At 33.8% G+C, this 23,207-nt stretch overlaps 1 protein-coding gene across 5 annotated transcripts in view; it reads left to right on the plus strand.

Moving 5' to 3' along the window:
• The window catches only part of VPS13B (vacuolar protein sorting 13 homolog B), a 625,623-nt gene that overhangs the window by 212,590 nt on the left and 389,826 nt on the right, over window positions 1–23,207 (plus strand). For all 5 annotated transcript variants that reach the window (XM_072949533.1, XM_072949529.1, XM_072949532.1 and 2 more), the window contains exon 20: window positions 21,645–21,754. In XM_072949533.1, the coding sequence (XP_072805634.1) occupies window positions 21,645–21,754 (110 nt within the window). The remainder of the gene's footprint in view (window positions 1–21,644; window positions 21,755–23,207) is intronic.

The following is a 23,207-nucleotide window of genomic DNA, read 5'->3' on the forward strand; positions in this document are numbered from 1 at the left end:
CTGCACTCCCATCTTCTTTAGAAAGCTTAGCATGTGGAAGGTCTAGTGAGTCATGAAGCTTCTGAATCAGTCACTGCTTGTGTGAAAGGAAAGCACTTCTGTTGGATCGTTGGCCTTTTCACATCATATGTTGTGAAAGCTTTCTCTTTCATCGTGAGAAAGCTGATAGCTTCAAAGTGTGCTGAGCGCCAATTTAAATCAGTACAAGCTTTTGGTTATATGTATATTGGCTGATACCATTTCCCTATTTGCCAAACATAGTTGACTAATTTGCTTTAAAGAAACATAAATTATGATATATAACAAACTGTTTAAATTTAGTCTTTTTGCTTCAAATGAATAGATACTGACTTATACTTTATTCTTACTCCAAAATAGGATAAATTCTATTACTGTTTTTTAAGAATCTTAATTATAATTAATAAAAATCTAGTTAACAACTTACTGCATAGCACTGGGTAATGGAAATAATGTGAATGGACAAAGTTAAAAAAAGGCATAGGGACTAAAAGAGGTTTCAGTAAAATTTAAGTGTACATGGAAGAAATAATAAGATTTAGAACTTAAGGGGTATGAGGAAAATAGGGTGTTTACCTGAAATACATATTTTGTAAAAAGTCACTTGTGGATATTTGAAGAGCAGTAACTTCTTTGAGAAGTATTATAGAACAGAGTTTATATGTGTAGGGTTAGTAGTCAAGTTGACCTGATTTTGAATCCTATCTTCTGACCTTATTTGCTTTTATGATCTTGGACATGTTACTTCATTTTTCTAGGGCTCAACTTTAACTTGTATAAAATGAGTTTGATGTGTACCTATTTCCTTGGATCATTGCTAGAATTAATGAGATAAAGCCTTGGAAGTTTTTAGAGTAGTGCCTAGCACATGAAAAGTGCTATTGTTTTTATTTTGCAACCTGAAAGAAGATTATAAGAATCACAGATGGATTACTCTTTTTTGCATTTAGATATAATGATAATAACAACAACCATTTAAGGTGAAATCTTTTATTATTCCAGGTAACAACTCTTTGAGATCAGAAAAAATACATAGTCATGTTGACTGACCTCACTGTAATTTTGCGACCACTATCCTAGAAACAGGATCACTTACTTGCAGTCATTCTTTTTTTCCCCGCTATTCTGTTTGTCCTATGCTCTTATATACCCGTGCTACTCGAAGTGTAATCACTTTGGAGAAGGACAGTAGCGTCATATGAGAGCTAGTTAGAATTGCACCATCTCAGGCTACACACCAGAATCACAATCTGCTGCCCCAGGTGATTCTTAAGCACTTTCAAGTTTAAGAAGTACTGTCCTTAAACCACTGTTTCTCATTTTATCTTCTCCTCAAACTCACCCCCATCCTTAACTCAGCTCCTTCAAACCCATTTCATGAATGATGACCTTGCTTCCTATTTCTCTGGAAAGAGTGATGCTCTGAGAGGAGACTCTCATACACTTACACACAACCATCTTAACTGACTTTTCAGTAACTACACCAGTACGGAGCCTTCCCGTTACTATAGATGAAATAACCACGCTCTTATCTAAAGCTTGTTCACTACATCCTATCTCTTCTCCCTATTCAAGGACGTCAGCTCCAGTAAGTCTGTACTCATTCACTTGTATCATTCATTTTTCCCCCTCTGCTGGATCAGTCATTTCCTTCAGCCTATAAACATGCTGGGTTTTTTTTTTGGTCCCATCTTAAAAAAAAAAAAAAGAAACAAAACTTTCTTTGTATCCCACCTTTCCCTTATCAGCTACCATTGCATTTATTTGCCTCTGCAGTGAAACTAATCAAAACAATTGTCTTATACCTATGGTATCCATTTCTTCTCTCCTTGTTTCTGAATCCACTCCAATCAGTCTTTTGCTCCCCCTACTTCACTGAAACTGCTCTTGTCCAAATTACTAGTAACCTGAACATTGTTACATCCTACTGGAAGATGACAGTCCTTGTTTTCTCTAATGTGGCAGCAGTATTTAACAAAGTTGATCACTCTCCTTGAAATACTTTCTTCCATTTTCTTCTTCTCTTGGTTTCTCTTCTTTTTCTCGGAGTGTTTCTTATTCTTATTGTCTGATTCCTCTTCCTTTCCCACTTAAAATATGAAACCTATTTCATTTGGCTTCGTTCACTTAGCATAATGTTTTCAAGGTTCATCCGCACTGCAGCATATGTCAGTGCTTTATTTTTTGTGGCCAAATAATATTCCATTCTATGTATATACTACTCTTTGTTTATCCATTCATCCTTTATGGACATTTGAATTGTTTCTACCTTTGGGCAATCGTGAATAGTGTGCCTAATGAACATGTGTATACATATATTGTAGATACATACATGTATGTGTACATATATTGGTTTGAGTACTTGCTTTCAATTATTTTGTGAATTTACCTGGGAGTTGAATTGCTGGGTCATATGATAAGTCTATGTTTAACTTTTTGAGGAATCTCCAAACTGTTGCCACAGCAACTGAACCATTTTGTACTTCCACTAGCAATGTACTGTGATTCCTGTTTTTCCACATTTGTTATTTTCCATTTTTTTAATCATTGCCTTTCTAGTGGGTATGAAGTGGTTGTGATTTGCATTTCCCTAATTAATGATGTTAAGCAGCTTTTCGTGTGATTATTGACCATTTGTATATTCACTCTTTCTTCTGTGTGTTGAAAACTTGAGGAGACCCTTTGAAGATCTGTGGAGCTCTCTCTTCGTTCAGCTCTTTCTCCTCATTGGTGCTCCTTCCTGAGAACTTGAGGCACTCTGATCTCCCTGTACTGTGAGCTCTGTTTCGTCTGTTTGGGGAGAGTGCCGGGCTTTGCTTGGTTCCTCTCTCTGCACTGCATCCTGGAAGTTCTCTCAAGGAAGTAAGCTGGGATGATTGTGGGGCTCAGCTTGTTTGGTTTTTGCATGTCAGGCAGGGTCCATAGTCCTCTGTTGCCTAATTTCCATTGTCTTGCATACTTTTGTTTCATATATTTCCCCCAATATTTTGATTGGTTTGCATGAGAGGGTAAATCTAGTTCTGTTACTTGGCCCCATGTGGAACCCTTTCATCTTTAAAATGGAGAAAATAAGGCTCAGAATATGCCAAATTCAGATTAATTCTGCTGAGATTCCCATGAACAATTCATGTCGTCTTTCCATGTACCATCACCATCTTGGATGTCAAACATTTGTGCTTTGGCACTCTAATGGCCGGACTTGGCAGAGTTTGATGCTGGTGCAGGGGTGTATAATCAATTGGTTTACTTTGTCAGGGGTTGTAGACATTGATTATTATTCACCTGGGAGTGGAGAACTTTCTAAATGAAATTTGAATCTTTTTTATGACTACTGGCAAGAATTGAAAAATTCCCAATAATGAAAATCACATGTTTTAAAAGAAATGGACTGAGGAATACTTACTTTGTTTTAGCGATGTTACGTTTTCTCTTTATTTGTAATGGAAATATCTCTTCTTTCCAGGAATGTTAAGAGACTTCATGACACAGACCCTTTAAAAAAAAATTCACATTTGCCTAAAAACACATTTATGCAAGTATATGTTTTTAGTAAATACACACTGACATATTTAGAGGTAAATGGGCACCATATATATATCCAGTATATTCTGAAATGGATCAGTAAAGGATTCTACACATGCATACACAGACGTACACACATGCTGATGTGTGTTGGCGTGTATAAAACAGTTGGGTCCAAATTTAGACCATTGAGGGATTTGGTTGAAAGGTATTTTAAAGTTCCTTGTACTATTCTTGCAGCATTGAAGTTTGGAATTATATTAAATTTATCAAATTTTTAAAAATCACAACATTGTAATCATTTACTATACTGACTCCTAGGTGTGAAGTGTGATATTTCTTTTGCTTTCGCCTGTTCATTGTTCATTTCCTCTTTATCTGGTAGTAGCTGTAAGCTATATAGTTCAAGTGGGATTGATTTCACAGGGTAGTTCCAGGATTGAACATGTGACCCACGCCTGGAAATACAATTTTTTGTTTTGTGTGTATGTGTGTATGTATATATGTATATGTACATACACACACACACACACATACACACACGAGTTTTTTTTAAAGCTTGATTTGATTAGCATTCAGTGCTTTGGATCATTCCCTTGAAAATATTGAAGAAAAAAAGATAGGATGTATCTTAATTTTTCTGTATTCTAATTCTGTCCTTCTAACCATTCTTTAATTTCTTTTTCAAAATTTTCTTTCAATCTGTAACCATCTGTACATAACCATCTAATTTTCTTGATGAACATATTCCAAGGTAATTTTTTTCTTTGACTACAGTTTTAGCTATATTTATTTATTTACATATATATTATATAAAATATATTTTATATATAATAACTATATTTATATATGCATTGTTTTCACTGTTTATTATATTGTATCATATTTAAATATGTGTTTATTTTTATTTTACCTTATGATTATAATTTGATTAATATAATTCTTTCCTTCCATGTAGTTCAGTTATACTTCTAGTACCAGGGATAATGTTCTACCAAATAATGCTGGCCTATATATTATGATTACTAGCAAATATCTTTACCTTGGTGTCTAATAGACACCCCAAATTCCCATTTCTCAAATTGCTATCTCTACCTCTGTCTTCAAACCCATTTCTTATTTTAGTTCATTTTATCAGTAATTGTACCACTGTATCTTCTCACTGGCTTGAGCCATTCTTTCCTATATCTGGCATCTAATATAGTTATGGAATGTTATGTCTACCTCTCAAATAAAATATTTCTGACTTCTTTTGTGTCAGGCTATGCTTTTATGGTTTATGTCCTAAATGCCTAATTAATTATAAAAGTACCAAATTTTACCAATTGTTTTTTGCCTCTAACCCCTCAGTCCATAATTCATACTCTGTTCATTTTGATCATTCTGAAATGCACATTTCTTTTTCTCCAGGTTGAAAATCTTCAGTGGCATTTAACAGCCTCAGAATAAAATACTAACTCCTTAGAATGAACATTCATGGTCTAGTAATATGCTTTACGTATCTTCAGCTCCAGCCTTTTAAAATTACTTGTATTTTCCTAAAGACACTGACTTTCCCTTACCCATGTATTTGCACAAGTGGTATTTATACTTGTGGTGTCCTCCTTGCTTCTTGTCCAGCAAGGGCAGAATTCTACTCCTTCTTTAGAACTCCATTCAGAAATCATTTATCTTTGTACCTTGAGTGCCTTGTACAGTATCTTATACATATTAGATCTATAAATGATAGGTGAAAAATGGAAAAAAGGGAGGGAGAGAAGAAGAGAGGGTTGACCAAATCATATGCACAAGGTAAAATGAAATAGATTTAGCTTTATAGGCAATTTAGGACAAATTTAAGGTACTAGATTTCAGTCACATGCATATCCTTTGGGCAGGGAAGTATAGAATACCTTGATTGATAATCCCACTAAACTATGTGTGATTCCAAGGGAGAGTGCGTGATAATTCCTGGGAGGGAACTGGATGGAATGCTTTTACCAGAAGGATCAAAAGAAGAGTTTCTCGGGTTCCTCAGAAAGCAGAAGCTAAGAGAAAGGCTTATGTGCTACTATTATTAGGGATTATAGTCAGATGAAGGTTATGAGTCAGCAACGGAGGGAGACCTATATGGAGACGTATAGTCTAGTTGGCTACCACTACTTCCTAGGACAGTTCTTTCTGGGAGAGATTTTTTTTCCCCCACTGGCTCCCACACTCCATTGGTCAAGGTTCTACCCTTCAGGGCACTAACTTTGCTGCTGTTCCAGCTTCTGCGTATGTTTGTGGGCACTGAGTGTGGAACAGCACTGTTCCTTATCTCAGGAGTCAGCTGGGAGGCCCTGGATCCAGAGGAAGGGACGTGTTGGATGGGCACAGGTCTAGGCTCTTTCAGTTTGCCCTGATGGAGTTGGTTAGGAACCCACACAGAGGTGACCACCACTGCAACTGCGAGAGTAATTTAGGCACAAGTAGGGAATTAGAGGTATTTGAGTCACAGGAAAGGAATGCCGGAGAGTAAAAAGCAATAGCTCTCTGCTAAAAATGACGCACGAAAAGGCTCATCATGAAACATTGAAGAAAAAAATGTATTATAGAATGTAATGCTCGTTATATCTTTAGAAAATATATTTATTTCCGGATACCAGCTTCATGTGACTACAGTGTAGACATAGATGTTGAAACAGCTGGGGTTTAAGTCCTCAAACATTAGGAGTCTTATCTACAGCCAGATGTTAATATTGATTAAAAATATTTTTCTTCTAGTTTTTGTGGACTGTAAAATATCTCCGCATATCCTATATTATTTATATAATCAGAAAAAGGCTTAACACAACATATATGAAGTAGTATCACACTGGAATATTGGATTACAGGCCAGGAAACAGATCTGTTTGTTATCAGTAATCAAAATGTGTCTTATATTAAGTAATATTTGGGATATTCTTTGATTTGAAACATATTTTTCAATAATTGCTTCTGAATGAAATGAAACTATACTTAACAATAAGTACTTGAAAGATTAAAGGTAAGTATAATCAATTATTCATATATTCATTCATTGAATTTAGCATTTTCTATGTGCCAAACCCTGTGCTTGGCATTGGTCACATGTGAACAGTAGAGATAGTCTGTGATCTCACAAGCTTACATTGTATCTGAGGAGGGAGATGATGAGTAAATAAAAAATTATATAATCATAAATATAAACAAAGATACTGTATGACAAAGAGTGGGAAAATCTACTTTGGATAGAGAGATCAGAGACAGGCCTGTATGAGGGATAACAGAGAGGTGACTGATGGAGCAGCATAGAATTTGATAAGTTCAAGGATAGTTGGTTATGGTCAGCAGGGAAGAGGGTCAGAGATGAGATTGCAGAGAGGTGAGTCAGATGTGTCATGGCTTTGTAGGCTATGAGAAGAATTCTACATTTAATGCAAAGGAGGTTGGGAAGTCAGTGAAGCAGAGGAATAACATTTTTATTACCTAAACACATGAAATCTTTAGATATTTTCATATATTGTTCTTATTATAGATGTAATTATATCTCTGGTAAGTAGAATTTGGAAAGTTAAGAAATCTAGAAAGCAGAAGAAAAAAATTAACCTGCAAACCATTATACATCATCTTAGGTTTTTTTTCTGCTATGTATTTACTTCGTGTTAAATTGTATTTAAAATTTCTGTTTATGTCCTAAAAATTTTCTTATTATCACAGTCTTCATAACTAGCATTCTAATGATCGTGTGCTATTTTGTCACTTAAATACATCAGTTTTCTTAATTAGTCCTGACTGTTAGAGATTTAGATCATTTCAAATATTCTATTGTAAATAATTAAATGTGAAATTCTTGATGGTAAGTAACCCTGTATTTCCTTAGCATAGGTTTCTAGAAATGAAATTAATTAGTTAACAGTATTAACTCTTTATTACCAAATTCATATGTAAACTGTTAATTAAACTCCTGCCAGCAATGTGTTAACAGGGGTCACCAAACTTTTTCTTAAGGAGCCATCTAGTACATATTTTAGGCTTGTGGGCCATATGATCTCTCTAGCAGCTACTCAGTTCTACTGATTTTGTGCAAAAGCAGCCATAGACAATATGTAAACAAATGGGCATGGCTGTGTTCCAAAACACTTTATTTATTAACGTAATTTTACCAAACTATCTCAGTCTGTGAATGGAAGCCTGTATACACTATCAGTTTTGTAACCTTGCTAGCATTTCAATTTAACCTTTTAAAATTGTATGTATAGAAATTCTGGGAATTAAATAAATTGACAAACTTACTTTAAAAAGTTCTAAATCACATGTCATTCAAAGCATCATTTTCATTTTTTAAAGTTTACAAGGTAGTATGAAATTTGTATGCTTTATAATTGTGGTTGAAATTAATAGCTATAGCAGTGATTCATTAATTTTCCTCCTGTTCTGTATTTTATATACTTGCTCCATATTAATCTTTGATATTACGGAAGACTCTAATCCAGTTTGAATTCCAAGAATAGTAATGACTTCTTAACTCTTTCAAGGGTTGGCAACCATGAATTCGATTTAATACTGGAATGCTGTTCAGAAACCGAAACTCTTTGAGTTTTAAAGCCTCTACTTTTGTCAACTAATCCTCCCACCCATGTAAGCTTTGTAACCTTGAGAACTGTGTATAAGGCTAATGTTGCCTGCTCTTCAAATTTACGTGTATCTTCTAGTGTTTTATGTCTATGTCACAGAGGAAAGATGTAAAAACTGCAACCATACGTATAATAAAGTATTGGCATATTTCAGAGACCTGCTGTTCTTTATGCTGTGCTATATGGTGTGAATAGAGTAAGATTCTAGATGACCATCGTCTCTACTAAGTTCTCTACTAAGTATTTTTGGAAAATAGTAAATAGGCTAAATTAAACATGCAAATTTACTTTTTGAATCAGTCATCAGTTTTTTTCCCCCAAAGGCAAGCCATATCAGGGGGGAAGATCATTTTAGTTTCAGGTTACTTTGTGAAAAACATAAATATTAGGGGTTTTTTTTTGATACATGCAGATAACACTTTTCTAAAACGTTTTAAAATTTATGGTGATCCTAGTGTTCTTATATTTAAAAAGCAGCCTTAATTTCTGAAAAACTGAAAGAAATAACTTGGCTGGAGAAGAATGACTGATGGGATGAAGGGCAGTATCCTGGACTTAGGAATGTCAGAAATCTATCCTGTGATTTACGGCACAAGATTTCAGATGAAATGAGAAGTCATGATATCAAATATCAGAAAATTCATGCTTGACTGGTCTTCATCAAAAAAGCATTGCTTTTCATTTCCACATTAAGATTTATTATTATTAATAAAAATTCAGTATGCAAAGAGTTCATAATTAAATCAAAATGTATATTCTGTCTCTTAGTTAGTCTGCTGAATATTATCATAATTTTGAGAGAGTCCTTTCCAACCACTACTGGTATATGAAATTTAAAAACTACAGACACTGTGGATGACTTTGAAGATTCCAGTTCATATTACGAATCATCATCATAAAAAACATTTGTTAAGTTTCCTGCTAGCATCTGTAACAAGAAATACATGCGTATGATCCTTAACTCTGTGTGCTTAAAATTTAAGCCAGATGTGGGTAACTTTCATATAGTCAGCAAAATGAAAATTCTAAATCAGTACATTATTAATTATTTAGAACCAAGCAATCATAGATTATCATTATTGGCTTTAAATGCCTTAAACCAACTAAATACACAGTTTTATTCTGAGTTATTGTACACTGATTCATAGTTTACGCTTCATTAATTCAAAAGGTAATTCTCTCCTATTGTTGACAGTGTCTTTACAGTGCTCGTAGCCTCAGGTTATTTTTTTTTAACATTTTTTATTGATTTATAATCATTTTACAGTGTTGTGTCAAATTCCAGTGTTCAGCACAATTTTTCAGTCATTCATGGACATATACACACTCATTGTCACATTTTTTTCTCTGTGATTTATCATAACATTTTGTGTATATTTCCCTGTGCTATACAGTGTAATCTTGTTTATCTATTATTCTACAATTTTGAAATCCCAGTCTATCCCTTCCCACCCTCTACCCCCCCCCCCACCCCGGTAACCACAAGTCTGTATTCTCTGTCCATGAGTCTATTTCTGTCCTGTATTTATGCTTTGTTTTTGTTTGTTTGTTTTTGTTTTTTAGATTCCACATATGAGCGATCTCATATGGTATTTTTCTTTCTCTTTCTGGCTTACTTCACTTAGAATGACATTCTCCAGGAGCATCCATGTTGCTGCAAATGGCATTATGTTGTCGGTTTTTATGGCTGAATAGTATTCCATTGTATAAATATACCACCTCTTCTTTATCCAGTCACCTGTTGATGGACATTTAGGCTGTTTCCATGTTTTGGCTATTGTAAATAGTGCTGCTATGAACATTGGAGTGCAGGTGTCATCCTGAAGTAGATTTCCTTCTGGGTACAAGCCCAGGAGTGGGATTCCTGGGTCATATGGTAAGTCTATTCCTAGTCTTTTGAGGAATCTCCACACTGTTTTCCACAGTGGCTGCACCAAACTGCATTCCCACCAGCAGTGTAGGAGGGTTCCCCTTTCTCCACAGCCTCTCCAGCATTTGTCATTTTTGGATTTTTGAATGACGGCCGTTCTGACTGGTGTGAGGTGATACCTCATTGTAGTTTTGATTTGCATTTCTCTGATAATTAGTGATATTGAGCATTTTTTCATGTGCTTTTTGATCATTTGTATGTCTTCCTTGGAGAATTGCTTGTTTAGGTCTTCTGCCCATTTTTGGATTGGGTTGTTTATTTTTTTTTATTGAGTCGTATGAGCTGCTTATATATTTTGGAGATCAAGCCTTTGTCGGTTTCACTTGCAAAAATTTTCTCCCATTCCGTAGGTTTTCTTCTTGTTTTATTTCTGGTTTCCTTTGCTCTGCAGAAGCTTGTAAGTTTCATTAGGTCCCATTTGTTTATTCTTGCTTTTATTTCTTCTAGGAGAAAATTTTTGAAATGTATGTCAGATAATGTTTTGCCTATGTTTTCCTCTAGGAGGTTTATTGTATCTTGTCTTATGTTTAAGTCTTTAATCCATTTTGAGTTGATTTTTGTATATGGTGTAAGGGTGTGTTCTAGCTTCATTGTTTTACATGCTGCTGTCCAGTTTTCCCAACACCATTTACTGAAGAGACTGTCTTTATTCCATTGTATATTCTTGCCTCCTTTGTCGAAGATGAGTTGACCAAAAGTTTGTGGGTTCATTTCTGGGCTCTCTATTCTGTTCCATTGGTCTATATGTCTGTTTTGGTACCAATACCATGCTGTCTTGATGACTGTAGCTCTATAGTATTGTCTGAAGTCTGGGAGAGTTATTCCTCCAGCCTCTTTCTTTCTCTTCAGTAATGCTTTAGCAATTCTAGGTCTTTGATGGTTCCATATAAATTTTATTATGATTTGTTCTAGTTCTGTGAAATATGTCGTGGGTAATTGGATAGGGATTGCATTAAATCTGTAGATTGCCTTGGGCAGTGTGACCATTTTAACAATATTGATTCTTCCAATCCAAGAGCATGGAATATCTTTCCATTTTTTAAAGTCTTCTTTAATTTCCTTCATCATTGGTTTAGTTTTCTGTGTATAATTCTTTCACCTCCTTGGTTAGATTTATTCCCAGATATTTTATTACTTTGGGTGCTATTTTAAAGGGATTGTTTCTTTACTTTCTTTTTCTGTTGATTTATCGTTAGTGTAAAGAAAGGCAACTGATTTTTGAACATTAATTTTGTAACCTGCTACCTTGCTGAATTCTTCGATCAGCTCTAGTAGCTTTTTTGTGGACCTTTTAGGGTTTTCTATATATAGTAACATGTCGTCAGCATATAATGACACTTTTACCTCTTCTTTTCCAATTTGGATCCCTTTTATTTCTTTCTCTTGCCTGATTGCTGTGGCTAGGGCTTCCAGGACTATGTTGAATAGGAGTGGTGATAGTGGGCATCCTTGTCTTGTCCCAGATTTTAGTGGGAAGCTTTTGAGTTTTTCACCGTTGAGAACTATGCTGGCTGTAGGTTTGTCATATATAGCTTTTATTATGTTGAGATATGTTCCCTCTATACCCACTTTGGCGAGAGTTTTTATCATAAATGGGTGTTGAATTTTATCAAATGCTTTTTCTGCATCGAATGAGATGATCATGTGGTTTTTGTCCTTTCTCTTGTTGATGTGATGTATTACATTGATTGATTTGCGTATGTTGAAGCAGCCTTGTGTCCCTGGGATGAACCCCACTTGGTCATGATGTATAATCTTTTTTATGTGTTGTTGGATTCTATTTGCTAAAATTTTGGTGAGGATTTTGGCGTCTATGTTCATCAGTGATATTGGTCTATAATTCTCTTTTTTAGTAGTGTCTTTGCCTGGTTTTGGTATCAGGGTGATGGTGGCTTCATAGAATGAGTTTGGGAGTATTCTCTCCTTTTCAATCGTCTGGAAGAGTTTGAAAAGGACTGGTATGAGTTCTTCTTTGTATGTTTGGTAGAATTCCCCGGTGTAGCCATCCGGTCCTGGACTTTTATTTGTAGGGAGGTTTTTAATTGCTATTTCTATTTCCTTTCTAGTGATCGGATTGTTCAAGTGTTCAGTTTCTTCTTGATTCAGTTTTGGTGGACAGTATGCTTCCAGAAACTTGTCCATCTCCTCTAGGTTATCCAGTTTGGTTCCATGTAGTTTTTCATAATATTCTCGTATGATATTCTGTATTTCTATTTTGTTTGTTGTAATTTCTCCATTTTCCTTTCTTATTTTGCTAATTTGTGCTCTCTCTTTTTTCTTCTTTGTGAGTTTGGCCAGAGGTTTGTCGATTTTATTTACTTTTTCAAAAAACCAGCTTTTGGTTTGGTTGATTTTTTTCTATGGTCTTGTTAATCTCTATTGTATTTAATTCCTCTCTGATCTTTATTATTTCCTTCCTTCTGCTGTTTTTTGGGGCTTTTTGTTCTTCTTTTTCTAATTGATTCAGGTGGTGGGTTAACTTGTTTATTTGAGATTGTTCTTCTTTTTTGAGGAAGGCCTGTTAGAAAAGAAATGATTCTAAAGGTTATTTTAAATATGCTAATAAAATTGATGTATGTTAGAGTTTGGGGCCTATGTTTAAAAGAAATGGAGAAATATTTGAAATTAATAAAGCTATCATAATATTAGTAATAGAAAAAAATTTACTGAAGTATATGAGTCAATGATAATAAGTGATTATATGCTGATTTTATTTTGATTATATTTCACTGTAAAGTTCAGTTTAAATTGAAGAAGTGGTTTTAAAGATTACTTTTTAAAAGATTCTAAATTTGTTCAGGTTGGTTTGGTGCAGGATATTGGGATGGGTATTCTGAATAATGAAAATCCTGAATAAAGAACAGTGACAAGTTGAAAATAAATAAAAGAAGACTTATATGAGATCTGGTAATTTCCTAATGGTTTTTACTTGTGGTGAATCAAATTTTTGCTTTTGTTTCTTCTTTGAACCAAAGTTTTTGTTGAAATTCAAGTTTTTGATCAGGAAAAATGCTGATGTAGCTTCATGCTTTTAGAATATCGTCAATATAGTAATACATTTTTTAATCATGAAGTAGTATGTTTGTTCTCCCTTGATTTATATACAGCTTGGTTCGTAAACCTGCAGATTTTTTTTAAACAGCGTATCAGTTGTATATTCACCAACATCTACACATATCACTGTTTTATGTTTTAATATACTTACATATATAATACCTGAGATTTCTCTGCAATACACTTGCATATGCACTTTAACTTTTTAACTTTAAATATACTATTCTGTACTTGTTTCTGTGTCATTATATACCTCTGTGCTTCATAATTTAATAGCTGAATGATGTGCCATTAAATAATTGTAATTTAACTATATACATAGATTTTTTTTACATGTTTTTGTTGCTGTGTTACTGTAAATAATACTACAAATGAACATCTTTGTGCATATACTTCTAAGAGCATCTACAAGTGCTAATGTAGGATTCGAAGAACTAAAATTGCTGCATCAATGAGTTGCACATTTAAAATTTTAATAGGTAATTCCAAAATAGCCTTCCAAAATATTGTACCACTTTCTTTCATCAGTGCATGAGAATGCTTTATACTTCACAGCCTTATCGGTTAATAGAATTTAATTCATTTAAATTTTTGTTAATTTGTCATTGAAAAATTGTCTTATTGTTTGGCCTTGAATTTCTTGGCTGTTAGTAATGTTGAACATTAGTAAAGGCTGGTTGTATTTATTTTGTGAGTTGTCTATTTTCTTTTTCCATTTTCCTGTTTGGTTGTATATCTTTTTTTCTTAGTAATTTTTAGGAGGTCTTCATATGTCATGAATATTATCTTTGTTATCTATTTTTCCTAATATTTTCTTCTAGCCTGAGTTTTGCCTGTACTTTTGTCTATGATATCCTTTATCATTTAGAACTTCTAAGCTTTTTGCTCTCAGACCTGTTCATAGATACCTCTATGGTTTTAGGATTTTATATCATGAATATAAAGATAGAGGTAAGAACTTTGAAATGCCACAAAGTATTGATTATTGACACATATCTCTTCCAATTGAGAAATAAGACACCAGAGTCACATAGAAGGAAATCAGTTATTAACTTAATACCTGAAAAAACTGATTAGGTAACTGTTTGACCTAGGGAGAAAAAAAGAAAAATAACAGCAGGAAAAATAAAATAACGCATGGAGTCTTATTGAAGTCCAGTTCTTCTGCCTTCTCTGTACCTGAACTGGACTGGAGAAGAACACGCAACCAGGATGAGTTAACTCATTTTGAATTCATGACCAGGAAATACATATGTGTCTTTCATGTTACAAAGCAATAGAATGTATCACTGTTTCACATAGTCTGCAGTTTCCTAAAGCACTCATTATCTCCTTTGCCATTCTTATTTTTAACTTATAACATTCTTATTTACTGAGAAAACTGAGTTGAGTCAGTGACTAAAATGAGCTCTGTAATACTCATTATTGCAGTTGGCCAGAGAATGGAAAGGGTAATGGTGATAAGCAGTCTTAATTATGGAAGTTAATTTGAATCAAAGGATGTGTAGTCTTTGGATACATGGAAATAAAAAAGTACAGTTGTACATAAATAGGTGTTTAATAAGTATTTTTAACTTCATCTAACTTGGGCTTGAGAGTAACATTGATATATGTATATGTTTGTGTGTGTATGTAATAATAATAAAATTTTTAAAGAGGTCTTTATTAACCAACATGTTTTACTCTTTCTGGTGTCCATTCCTTTCCTAGAATTGAATTTCTGTCTGGTATAATTTCCTTCCAGACTAAAGTACTTCTCTAATAATTTCTAATAGTGCAAGTGTTTTGGTGACAAATTGTTCTTGTTGTTTTGTTTTTTTAATTCTGTCTTCATTTTTAAAGAATATTGTCATTGGATATAGAAATCTAGTTTGTCTTTTCTTTTAGCACTTTAAAGCTATCATTTCATTGTCTTCTGGCTACCATTTATTTTGATGAGAAATTATCCTTATTGTGTTTCCCCATATATCTATATATATTGTGTCTTTTTTTTTCTCTGTATGATTTCAGAAGTTTTTTCTATCTTTGGTTTTCTGTGTTTTGATGATGATGTGTCTAAATCTGGTTTTCTTTTCATTTATTCTTCTTGGGGTTTGCTGAGCTTTTTGAATCTGTCAGTTGATATCATACATCTGTTTTGGGAAGAATTGTAGAAAGAATTCTTCACTTATGATACTGCATTTTTTGAATTCTGGTATTTCCATTTGGCTCTTTTTAAGTTTTTGTCTCTTTGCTGCAATTCCCCTTCAGTTCATGCTTGTTATCTACCTTTTCCACTACATTCTTTAGCATATTTCTCAGAGTTCTGTAAAGTTCCTGTTTGATAATTCTAGTATCTGCCACCTTTGGGACTGGTGCTATTGACTGTTTTCTTCTTTGGTATTAAGTCATTTCTTCTTGTTTTATTGTGTGTTTCATATTTTTTTTTTATTGAATGCCAAACATTGTAAAACGAGTAATAGAGCCTGTGGTTAAAAAAAAAAGTTGATGCCGAGAAAGGGGCATACCTCTTATTTTGTTACATTATTGATGTAGTTGAGTTGAATCTGGTCTTTGCTTTCTGTTCTCTGGTTGACCTGGATCTGATTCTTGCTTTAATTATGTTAAGTCACTCCAGACTTCAAACATTTTTGAGAGCAGGATCAGAGTTTTCTTTAAGTGTGGTTTGTGATTTTCTCTCGGTTCTTCTGACCCACCCACAGACTTCAGCACGCCTTGTTCATCTGTCCTTAGTTCCTCTTTTCTTCTCCTGGCACAGGTTGCCCTGCTTGGTGCTCACTGAACAGTTCAGAGTGGCTATGAGATTTCTCTCAGTTCTTCTTTGCACTCAGCCTTCATCAGGCTCCATGTGCCTGTGCACCAGTGGGATCTTTCTCATCTTCCCAGACCTGTCCCTCATTATTCTGATGAGCATTTGGTGGAGGCTTGTTGAAAAGGGATGGCAGGTGGGTGGATTCCCTGTGTGTCTAGGGTTCTCAAAGATTCTATACTGTCATTTCAGCCCCCAACTAGGACTTTAAACATTTGTTAAAAGTTCAGCTGTTCTCTTCTTACCAGCTTTCTTCTCCTCTGTTGCTGTGTCGAGAATGAAAGCCACTATTCATTCCTTCTGCCCTATGAGGGGCCTTTCACTTTTATGATTTTTGTTCATAAAAAAATCTGTCTGATGAATGTTGAAAAGCTTTGATAAGTTACATGACTTGTTCTTATTGTTACAATGGGATCGAGTGTTCTTGTGATTTTCTACATCCTAAGAGAAGGGGAAATAATTGTTAATTAAGTAACATGAGCTACCATACACACATAGCTAAAAGATCTTATGATTCATTTATACTAAATTTGATAGTTACCTTGCATAATCAGATGCCAGCAGTTGGCAGTGCATCCCTGCTCTGTCCTTCCTTAGCCTTTGATTGCTCTGTCTTGCATTTATTCCCCACCCTTGTTTTTGAAGTATTGTTTCTTCCTTTTTTGTTTATGTAACTGTGTAGCCAGAATTCTTGAAATTATTCTTAAAAATAAGAGTAGCAAATATTTCATAAGAGATTTCATAAATTAAAATACTTCATAAGAGATTTCACAAATCTAAAAGTTGTTGCTTTATTGTAGTTGCATAATAGAAAAATAGTGAGTTTTAGCCACTTAAACTTAGATGAAGATTCATATATCTGTGCTTTTGTCTCATTCATTGATCCAAGATAAGTGCAAGACACTTTTTTCATGTTGATAATTTGATATTTTACAAGACCGTCTAATTGGTTGACAGGGTTTCTGTAGCTAACAAGAAACATGTATGTTTAACTTCACTGCTGTGCAATTTTGGACTCTAACCCTTAATTCAGTTCTCATTCTTCAGCTTAGGATGTAACTGAAAATGACAGTGGTTCCTTGGGTTAACTAATTGGTGAAGCCTGAATGGAATGTGGATAAGTGAGCCATTTTGGCAATGTGCAGAGAAGTAAAGTACACTTTTCTCATTAGTTGTCTCCCAGGCTAAAATTAAACAGAATAATATATTGCCAAATTTTAGTGATTTATGGGGACTCTGTTCTGAGTCAACTCAGTATCAGACTAATTGTCTGCACACTTATATGTCAAAACTTGTGTTATTTTTAAAGGCTGTATCTTGTAAATGGAGTATACTATAAAAAATATCCCCTTAAATTTAAAAGAACATAATCTCTAAATTACAATTTCATTTATATTGTTGTTAAATTAATAAGATTATTCTCTCTCTCTCTCTTTCTTTTTAACTTGTTTAACACTCATGAGGTTCAAGTTCTGGCTATGTCATTTAGTCATTTTTGGTTTTAATGTAATCATGTAACTTATATGGATGTTGGTGAAGTATTTAACTTTTTCATTATAATATAATAAATAAAAGCTTCAAAATTAATTGTTCACATGAAAATATTTACTTGTTTACATTTGTTTCTCTAAAATCCCAATTTAAAATTGTGATAATAACTTTCTGAGAACGTTTTTCAAAACTTACTCAACATGTTTAGTTTTTGACACATACGAAAAGACTTTTAAAATAACTTGCCTAAAATGGAGAATGTCTGTAATTCCTCAATTTACTGTTATGTTTTTCAGTTTGCATTATTTTAAATTTAAAACACGCAGATCTTTTTGCATATTTTTTTATCATAATTAAGAAAAAGTTTATATGTGGCTTGTACTTGAGATGTATAATATTAGAACAAAACTTATCCAGATATATTTGCTTTTAAAAAATCAATTTAAATTCTTCTTTTATCATCTTTTAATTGTTCATTTAGGGTCCTTTTCTGATCTTTTTCTCATCAGTGTTTTGTATCTCTGTTTAATGTAGGTCTGTTTTTAGTTATACAGTTTGGGTTCATTGGGCTTCTTGAGTGTGAGGCTTACTGTCTTTCAACAGTTTTCTAAAGTTCTCAGCTGTTACCTTTTTAACAGTAGTGCCTCTGTTCATTCCTTATTAATTCCCTTTGGAATCTGATTAGTTTTTGTTACTCAGTCCTCATATCCCCTAACATCATTTTAATAGTTTTCTTTCATTTTTCTATCTCAGATATATTCTGAGTTATCTTACTGTGTTTCTTCTATTTCATTAATTTTCTCTTCAATGACATCTAATTTGGTGCTTAACCTACCCAATGAGATTTTTACTCAGCAATTAAACCTGTTATTTCTATAATTGCCATTTTTCTTCAAAATATGTTCTTTGCTTATACATTCTCATTGTTCCTCTTCATGATTTCATACTTTTGTGTTTTAAACATTTCCTTCATAGCTGTTTTATGTTCTGTATTCAGATGTCTTCAGTGCTTGAAAGTCTAAATTTGTTGTTTATTCATTTTTCTGACCCTCACTTGCCTCCTGCAGTGCTTACTGATTTTTTTAAATGAGAACCATTTACAGATCTTAGTTTGTGGCTATTGTATGACAATGAATTGGAGAATTTTTTTCAAAGAGAAAATTTTGTTCTGCTTTTTGCTAGTGGCTGTAAGGAAGAAAGAAAATCTAAAGCTCATCTACTTCTCTTTTCTGTTGTCCCCAGTTTGAGAGCTCCAATTATATTTTCTCTCATGTCAACTGCACCTTTTTTTTAATGTTCCCTGTTCAAGAAGTAGCTAGTTTCAGATCTTTTCAGTAATTATTTTGGTGTTTACATCCATATTTTTAAATAACAGGGCTTTTCCTGCTCTTTCTTGATTGTTCATTTTAGAGCATCATTTATTATTACCTTACTGTGGAAAATGAAAATTGGCCAACTTTACCCTCTTCAGCTCCCATCACACATTCCTCTTAGGTACCCATAGTCCCAGTTTTGCTGTATCATACATTTGATTAATCAATTAATTCATTTTTTCAGAATTTACATTATTCTGTCTATAAATATTACTCATGGCACAGTCATGTTTATCCTATGATTAGTTATCTTTTACTGTATAACATTTTCCCCATATTTAATAGTTGGGTTTATTATTACTAAGTTTTCCATGTATCTGTCACTAATTTACTGTTGTGATCCTGGGGATTCCCATCACTTTTTTCCTATGTTGGATCCTTTGTCCTCTGGATCCCCATGTCTGTTTTCTTGTATTTCCTTCTTTTGATGAAACACATCCTGTATTGTCAGCCATGTATTATTTTGGTGTGTTTAATATTTGTGATACTAATTATAAAACAGACTATAGTGGGGTCATGTAGCAATTCATAGTAATTTAAATGTAATTGTAATTTCTTTTCTGTGTATGGATTTTTAAAAAGTCTTAACTTTTGTGATTGAATTTTACATTCTTGAATTTAAATATGTTTTTGAACTCTCTATTTAAATGTGTTCAACTCATTTCTTTAAAATAAAAAGGTTTTGATAAGCAGTTTTTAGTAATTAAGGCCAAGTTCTGTTTCTCACCTAGTAACTAACATATTTGAAGAGGATGAATTGTTATAAAATAGGAGTGCTCTTTAAATTAACTCTTGTTGTTTTTATGTACTGTATCCTGCTACATTTTTATACTAATATATCTGTGTACTGTATTTGTGTTAGTTTGCAGATATGGTAGTGACTGGTATAGTAAAGCTATTATTTTATCTTTCTTAATAAAATATAGCATTTTAAGCCTTTATTCTGTACACTAGTAGTAGTTTTTGAGAAGTAGAAGGATTTAGATTCTTATGAGAGATCTGTATTCTATTAGAGGAAAAATATATGTTAAATTGCCTTTTCCAGTTGACTTCAATTATAAACCCCCTGTTTTGCAGTCATTTTGTATTTAGCCTCTCACCATCATCCCTTTCTGATATATGTTTGAGTGAATCACTGCTCACTAGCACATGCATTTGTACATGGAAGGTAGGGATTGCTTGTGTTGTCTCGGCATGCTGCCTAAGAGTCTGTGCTGATTGTGGGTCCCTGGGGGAAGCAGCACTGTAAGGCAGAACAAGAGCTCACATGGCAAATTTTGGTTCCTTGAAAATTCTGTGCAAAGCTTTGAAAAAAGTGGACATTTCTCTTTCATTTGCTTCCTCTATTCCATTCTTGTATCTTCATCTTTGTGTGGTTCACTTTTCATAGGACTTTGTATTAGTGCTAATTATACAAATTGTACTAGTTGTTTAAATTATATGCAGCATTATAAAACAAATGGCTCTTTCCTCCAACTAACGTGAGAATCTATTTACCATTTATTGTGACTTTTTTTTCAGCCCCTGCCAGGTGGTAGGTACTTTTTTAGTTGCTGGAAATACAATTGAGAGCAAAACTGACTAATATCCTTTCCTTCATATTCCATACATCCTAGTGGTATTTTTTTTAATCAAAAGATAAATGTAGAAATGTAAAATCTTATTTATGGATATTTATCACTTGCCACACATAAATTTAAAATGGGGTGCTTTGCTTTAGTTAAGTTTATGTGAGCTACTTTTTATCAGAGAGGGACAAAAATATTTTAGTTAGTAGGATGGAATTGCAACTTGTTACACTTCAGCTTTGTGTTTTATGTCAGAGTGTTGGCCTACATTTCATCTAGGCAGATCTCTCTCTTTGCTTCTGCACATTTAAAGCTGTAATTTACAGTGATTTATTGAGTGGTTATGATAATACTTCCTTTCACATTATGAGTTAGTTTTGTAATATAAACAAAAAAGGAGATAATATTCCATTCTCATGGCCAGTATAGAAATTATTGTTTGCCTAAAAATTAAACTTATTACTATTTTGTGAAGACAAGTGCACTTTTAATGAGATGTAAGTCACATTCCATAAAATACTTTATTTTAAAGTGCATAATTTAATGGTTTTTAGAATATTTGCACGCTTGTACAGCAATCACCATTTGCTAATTACAGAACATTTTCATCACTCCCCAAAGAACCATGTATCTATTAGCAGTTATTTCCCATTCTTCCTTCCCCGCAGGCCCTGGCATCCACTAATCTACTATTTTTCTTTATGATTTTGGTTATTCTGGCCATTTCATATAAGCAGAATCATATAATATGTGGTTTTCTGTGACTGACTTCTTTCACTTAGCATGTTTTCAAGGTTTATCCATGTTGTAACATGTATTGGTGCTTCATTCCTTCTCATGGATAAATAATTTTCTTCCGTTTCATGACTGTGCCACATTTTGTTTATCCATTCAGCAATTCATGGGCATTGATGTTGTTCCCACTTTGTGACTATTGTGAATAATACTGCTGTAAAAATTTGTATGCAAGTTTTTGCATGGGCATGATTACCGCTCTCTTGGTATATACCTAGGAATAGAGTTTTTGGGTCATGTTGTAACTGTCTGTTTTGCTTTTTGAGAAGATGTCAGACTGTTTTCCAAATTATTTGCACAATTTTAGTTTCTACCAGCAATGTATGAAGGTTGAATTCCTCCACATCGTTGGCAACTTATTACTGTTTGTCTTTTTATTGTACCTATCCTACTGTAATTGATGTAAAGTGATACTCAGCTTATTATTTTTAGGAGGAATTGTAACAGTTTTCAAACCTCGTTTTTTAGGTGCTATGCTTCTTTGTAGTGTACAAGGACTAGCAGTTAATATTGACCCTATCTTATACACTTGGCTCATTTATCAACCTCAGAAACGAACCAGCAAACATATGCCACAGGTGAGAAACTCTTCATAATTCTCAACGAGTGACTCTTTTTCTCTTACTTATCGAAGTTATGTATTTCCTCTATTGATTTTACTTATGGATGTATCAGGATTCTTATGACCCCTGCTATACCCCTTTAAAAAATTCTTTAATTTCTTTACAAGAAATTACAGCTCAGAGTTGAGTTGAATTAATTTTTAAAGGGACTTGCTGTATAATTGCTCGTAAAGCAGATACTTTAGAGAGACTAGATTACTGGCCTGTTTTCCCTCAAAGTGCCTACATGTTTATTCTTAGAGTGCCTGATACATAAGACTTGTTTTCACTTTATTATCTCTACATTTCTTCGTATTTATGTTTATTCAACAAAAATGCACTGAGTGTGTCTAATCCTGGTATTGGGATGGTTGGTGCAGATGACCTGGGATATATGTTTGGTTAAGGGGGTATAAATTACAGAGTAAAGAGTAGCCAATTACAGTCTCTAGGATACTTATACGTAATTTTCCACATCACGATACAAATGTAATTCTGATGTTTTTTTATTCCCATTTTAAAGATGAAGATATTTATGCTTATTGAGCTTTATTTACCTACTGTCACATCTGGTATATTCTAGAGCCAAGAATTTTTGAGGCCAAATTTATGCAGTATTGGATTGCATTTTCCCATTGACTCAATTGCAGTTTTACAGTATTCTACTTGAAATAGCTTTGTATTTTTTTCCTGAGGTAACTTAAAGCTAGTTGATGGGAGAAAATGCATAATTTTATATTTATATAAGAATATACTAAATTAACTAAAGTATAACTCTGCTTCTCAAGGAGCATCTGTTAAAGGCTTTTCTTCTTTGTCCTAATGTCATTTGAGACTTCTGCCATCCTTTTCCCACTTCATGCTTCCTTTTGTCAAACAGTTGCAGAATACAATGTAGTATGTTAGATATGGGGCTACACAAATAAAATCATGGTTGAGACCATTCCTCCCTCTAGAAGCAGTTAGTGCATTGGAGAGTATGAAGGAGTATAGTAATGCCATTCTTAGCACAGTCCTTCCTCGGTATCCACAGGAGATTGGTTCCAGCCCTTTCTCCCACGTGGATACCAAGATAAAAACCTTTGTATCAAGAGAGCAAGGATCTTACATGTGTCCTACACAGCTGTATTCTAAATACTTATAATGGTGTCCAACAGAGACCCTCCATAAATATTTGCTGAATGATTGCTAATGTAAGTGCTGCAGGTCAGGCATGAAAAGATACTGGGTAAAAAATAAGATGAGTGACTCTTACCACTTTTCTGGAAATATGGCTACCCCAGTCAAAACAAAAGCAATGCCATTTATTTTTAGCAACCTCTCATTGCTCTGCTTACATGCTTCTACCTTTTGGTACTGGATATTCCCCCAAATTTCAGTGGCATTTTAGCCCCGGCTCTGTCCTTTCCTTGCCTCATCAATATCCATG

The sequence above is a fragment of the Vicugna pacos genome, chromosome 25 (genome assembly GCF_048564905.1).
Source record: "Vicugna pacos chromosome 25, VicPac4, whole genome shotgun sequence".
In the NCBI taxonomy this organism is placed as follows: Eukaryota; Metazoa; Chordata; class Mammalia; order Artiodactyla; family Camelidae; genus Vicugna; species Vicugna pacos.